Source organism: Hordeum vulgare, chromosome 7H (genome assembly GCF_904849725.1).
Source record: "Hordeum vulgare subsp. vulgare chromosome 7H, MorexV3_pseudomolecules_assembly, whole genome shotgun sequence".
NCBI lineage: Eukaryota > Viridiplantae > Streptophyta > Magnoliopsida > Poales > Poaceae > Hordeum > Hordeum vulgare.
In genome coordinates, this window is record NC_058524.1 from 146,004,878 (window position 1) to 146,009,851 (window position 4,974).

The window sequence follows — 4,974 nt, forward strand, 5'->3', positions numbered from 1 at the left end:
GGAGTGGACGAAAAGTGAAATGCCGAATGCCTAGGGTTTTCGAAATGGGTTATTTCTCGGTCCGTGAAGAGCCGGACTAACGTAATATGTTTTCTACTCCCTCCGTTCCTAAATATAAGACTTTAAAGAAGTTTCATTAGTGGACTACATACAGATGTATATAGACGTATTTTAGAGTGTAGATTCATTCAATTTACTTTGTATGTAGACTACTAATGAAATATCTTAAAAAGACTTATATTTAGGAATGGAGGGAGTATGAGATATCGATAAACCCGAACGTTTGACAGCCATTTAGATCGTGCGTTTGGATGGTCCGGTGTAGATGCTCTTACCGTATTCCATCGCCTGAGTCAGTTACTCAGTTCACAGATGTTGGAGGCCCGACGTCTGGCATCTACGGAATATATCTATCCGCTTCCTCACCTGACCTCCACTCCACCCACTGCCTCGGTCTCCACCAACAGCAAGAGCACGATACCCTGCCGGCTCACACCCGCTGCCGGAGCACCTACGCTCGTGCGCACAGACTAGGCAGCAATGCGTCGCCTCCACTGCACTATCACCATCCTACTCTCCGCCACCTGCCTCCTTCTGCACGCCATGGCGTCGCCGGCACTGCCCGACCCGGCGTCGCTCGAGCCGTCTCTGCTCTTCCCGTCGGCCGGCGCCTCCCAGGCTCAACCCGCCGCCGCATCCACCATCCCGGCATTCCCCGAGCAGTCCGAGGCCGCGGCCACCTCCTCCGTCTGCCAGCTCACTCCCTCCCCACCGCTCCTCCCGGCCGTCCTGGCCTCCTGCAACGCCGCCGGCCATGGCGGCGGCGTCCTGCCGCCGCGGCTGCGGTGCTGTCCGGCCCTGGCCGCATGGCTGTACGCCGCGTACGCGCCCACCTCGCTGGGAAGCGACGGCAGCAGGTGGTCGAAGCTTCCCGCCGCGGCGGCGGACGTGACGGACTTGCCGCTGCTGCCGGACGACGTGGAGGAGTGCGCGGGCGCCGCGGAGCGCGCGCTGAGGTCCGCGGGAGCGACGCTGCCGCAGACGCAGGCCGGGAGCAATGGGACGACGTGCGACGTGCCCTTCTGCTACTGCGGGATACGGCTTAGACGGCCGGTCTGCGCGCTGCCGGCGGGCAGGGCTGCGAGGAGGCTGGAGAGGGACTGCGCGCGGCCGGGTCTCGCCGGCTGCTCCCGGTGCCTCCGGGCGCTGAACCTGGTGAGGCTACACATTCAGAACTCTGCTTCTTTTCCGCGCAGAAAAAAAAAACTGCTGTGCTATGTTTCTTTGGATGCTTCCGTGGGAGTGGTGTAGGTGCACGCGCGCTTCACAGACCACCAACATTTTTTAATGGAAACTTAAACTGTGAGCAATGCTAATCAAGTAATCATGATACTTTTTCTTAAAGAGATAAAACCCAACCATTTTTATCTTTTTAGATGTCAGGGACACTGTCACCAAGGAGTAGGATAATTATTTCAGTAACGTCTTTATATATTTGGACATCAACACATCACGTAATGAAAGCATATCTACAAAGATATATATCAAATAAGCGTAACAAGCTGGATTTTATTCATAATTCATTAGCAAACAGCAAAACCAAAACTTGGGGAGATTCAGTTGAGCTTGCATATATAGGCATCAGAATAGACAAATACGCGTGCGAAATGAAGGCGCGCCCCGATCACGAGGAGAGTCGTGTGCTGGTGAGCGGTGGCCCCGCGCGCGGCAAGTGTACTTATCGGTACACAAATTGGCGGTCCCAATCCCTTAAAAAAAAACAAAATCCGGGTTCAGTATTTATCGATAGCCAACAAGGAGTCACGGAAAATGCCGTGCAGGATTCAGGTCCCGAGTTATACCTACGCGCCACTGCAGAACACTCATCTCTGTCATAGGAACAGTGCGAAAATCCGTAGTAGTTAGTCGCAGTCACGGACATGAGCATGCCTGAAGTTACATGTTGTCCGGGTTAAAACTTAATTGAATGGGAGCAAGAGTACATGCACACACTCTACCGTTGTAGTAAAAATAGAAACCGATTGTAGCAAATAAACCTGGTGGGTAGGACCTAAACCATTCAACCGAGTTTCCCCTGAAAGGATTGAACGATGATGATAGTATTTCAACCGGGCTGAATGGGTAGGGCCTGGAGGAGCATGTAGGGAGCATGATTCGGTTCAGAACACCATGCCTACTCCACTCCTCTCCTTTATTAGTACCACTTTCACTTTGAGTTCAGAACTCGATGCGCACACTGATTCCTCTTTTTCACCTAAAAAGGGTCACACAAGCAAGGCACCGCTTCCCCTCTCCTTCCCACCCAAAGCCGAATCATTTGCTTTCTGAACCTGGCCGCTTCCAAGGACAAAGCATTGGTTGCTTTGCTACTGATTTTTCGTCGCAGCAAGCCCAGCAATTCAAGGAAAAGATGTCTATGGAAATGTCTCCGTCTGAGGCTCGACAGAGATGTACCATGCGTCACATGAGTCTGCTCAGAGTTCCGAGAGATGCGGTAGCTACCACTGTGGCACCGTGTCGCATGGGATGGCATGCTCTTCGCCAACTTGCGTGAGAGCGAGGGTTTTGTCCCTTTGTCCCAGCTGGAATCTCCATCCCGCCCTTCGGATCTACAACTCGTGGTAACATGCATGGTCCATTTGACCTCCACACGGTTCCTGGACAACGATCAGTTTTCCAGTTTCTTTCAATATTACTGTCGCGGTCACTCGCATGAGTTGGAGTAAGCTTGCTCATTTTGTTGCATGGAAACCCTAATCGTCTCCTTCCTTTTTGCGTGGTGCCCATGCACACATATTGCAGCTGGACGCCATTGGGGAGAAGAACGGCACGTCGGCGAAGGCCAGTCATGGGGGGAAGCCGCGTGAGCGTGACTGCCAGCTCATGGGGCTGACATGGCTGCTGCAGCGGAACGCCACGCGGCATCGGGTGGCCGCCACGGCGGTCCTCCAGGCTCTCATGGCGGCTGAGGAAGCAGGTGCTACCATCACGCCGGCCACGTGCTCGCTCCCCGTAAACGACCTGCCTTTTGCCGTTGCATCGTCGGAGATCAACGGCGCCACCGGTGCGTCCCCCTTCGTAGGTCTGCTTCGCGTCCTGCTAGGTATGTCTGCCGTCGTCTTGTCCCGGCGGTTCTGAGTAAAATGTGGTCGTCGCTGCGCGGTCTCTTGCTATTTCTTCGGTGTTTGCAGTTCTGTTGTTTAATTAGTAGTTGTTCGATTTCTTTGTGCTGGCTAGGGACTAGAGAGTGGACTTTGTTACTGTAATTATATGTGCAATCCCGGTGGGGATGCCTAATCTAGTGAGCTTGCATTGCATTGCATTGTCTTTCTTCTTGGAAACCTAGACAAAAACTAGTGCTCCAGCTTCGGGTATTTGCAGCAAGGGACACTCCATGTTAAGCTCTCATTTCTCGAAGAGTAACTCTTTTATCGGTTAGAGCATGTACAACCCCTTAAACACGCCTCAAACATTCAGACAGACCGTCCGGTCACTGACCGGTCACAAAAATTCGATCTCGACCCCTCAAACGGGGCTTCAACGCGCGAGCCGACCATCAACGAATATGGGATGGATATGGGTGAGCCTGGGCACGCCTGTCACGTCGGCCTGACAGCATGGCCCCACGCGGACTAGTCCGAAAACCTGAGTTTTCGACGGGCACCTCGACATTGAGCGCGTGTGGAGTCGCTCTGGCTCGCCGCCCGAGGCCAGAGCCGGCTATTTAACCCGGTCAGTGTCCACTAGACCTAGCACATCCACCCCCTCCCTTCGCCGCCACCCGAGCCCAGGCGCCTCCTCTCCCCCGCTCTCCGACCTCACTATGGTCCTTCAGAGGATCACCAACTATGCTCAGCTCATGCTGGAGAGCCAGATGCAGATCGAGGCGGAGATCCAGGCTTAGCACAAGCCCGCATCATTGCGGATCTCCCTCCGAACTCGCCGGAAACAAATGAGGAGGAGCAGCTGGAGAAGGACGGCGATGCTCCGGGCTTCAACATGATGGAGGCGAACGAGGAGTTCGCCGTCACCTACGCTGATGAGATGGCGGAGCAGCAGGCCCTCCTGGATTTCATCTGGGATGAGGACGAGATGGAGGCCAACCGCCAGCTCTTCCGACAAAGGGAGGCGGAGGCCGACGCCCTCTTCGACCAGGTCGAGGCACACATAACGGCGGAGGAAGCCCCAACGAAGCAGACGGAGGGGCCGTAGCATCTGCCGCACATCTATCTGCCGGAGGGCACGGAGATCGTCGATATCTTCGACGAAGAGTAGATAGCTCGTACGTAGTATGTAGGTTTAATATGCTGCATGTTTTTGTATGGATTTGACGTATCAAATATAAGATGTTCAAATGCAGTAGTCATTTTACGAGACGTGGCCGGTCACTGTCCACGGACGCCTCCGCGAACGATTGAGGAGCCGGATTTGTATGTTCTGTTTGTAGATGCTCTCATGTCTCAAATCTCAATCATATGTAAAGATATGGTCTATCCGTACTTGGAGCTATTTTTCAGACACTGAGTACGATGTACACTAGAAGTTGACTTACTCAAATAGAAAAGTAAAACAATTAAAAATAGAAAACACATAAGTTGGATTAAAATAAAATAATTAAAAATAGAAAACACATAAGTTTGAATTAAAATAAATGAACAGCTAGATGTTTAGAAATTGAAATTCCATATGAAAGAATAGAGACTGGAATACATAAAAGATAAATAAATAGAGGTTAAATGAATAAAAATAGCTAAAAAGGGCTCAAATTTCACACGTGGAAACACAAGAAGGTCACAGAACCAAAAGAACTCGAGAGTTTGTTGACAAAAAATAAATAAATTCTTGTCACAGAGTAAGTTGAAACATTAAAAACAAAGAAGAGGAAGTTCAAATGAAGTTCCAACAAAAAAGAACTTCACCAAGTTCCCGAAACTAAAACTTTTAGGAAGTTCA

General features: G+C 51.5%; 1 protein-coding gene across 1 annotated transcript; it reads left to right on the forward strand.

Moving 5' to 3' along the window:
* Positions 1-421: 421 nt before the first annotated feature.
* LOC123411536 (uncharacterized GPI-anchored protein At4g28100-like) lies at positions 422-3,338 on the forward strand. Its single transcript, XM_045104502.1, has 2 exons — positions 422-1,215; positions 2,824-3,338. Exons 1-2 carry the CDS (start codon positions 541-543, stop codon positions 3,157-3,159), a joined length of 1,011 nt encoding a protein of 336 aa, XP_044960437.1. The 5' UTR covers positions 422-540; the 3' UTR covers positions 3,160-3,338.
* Positions 3,339-4,974: the final 1,636 nt, after the last annotated feature.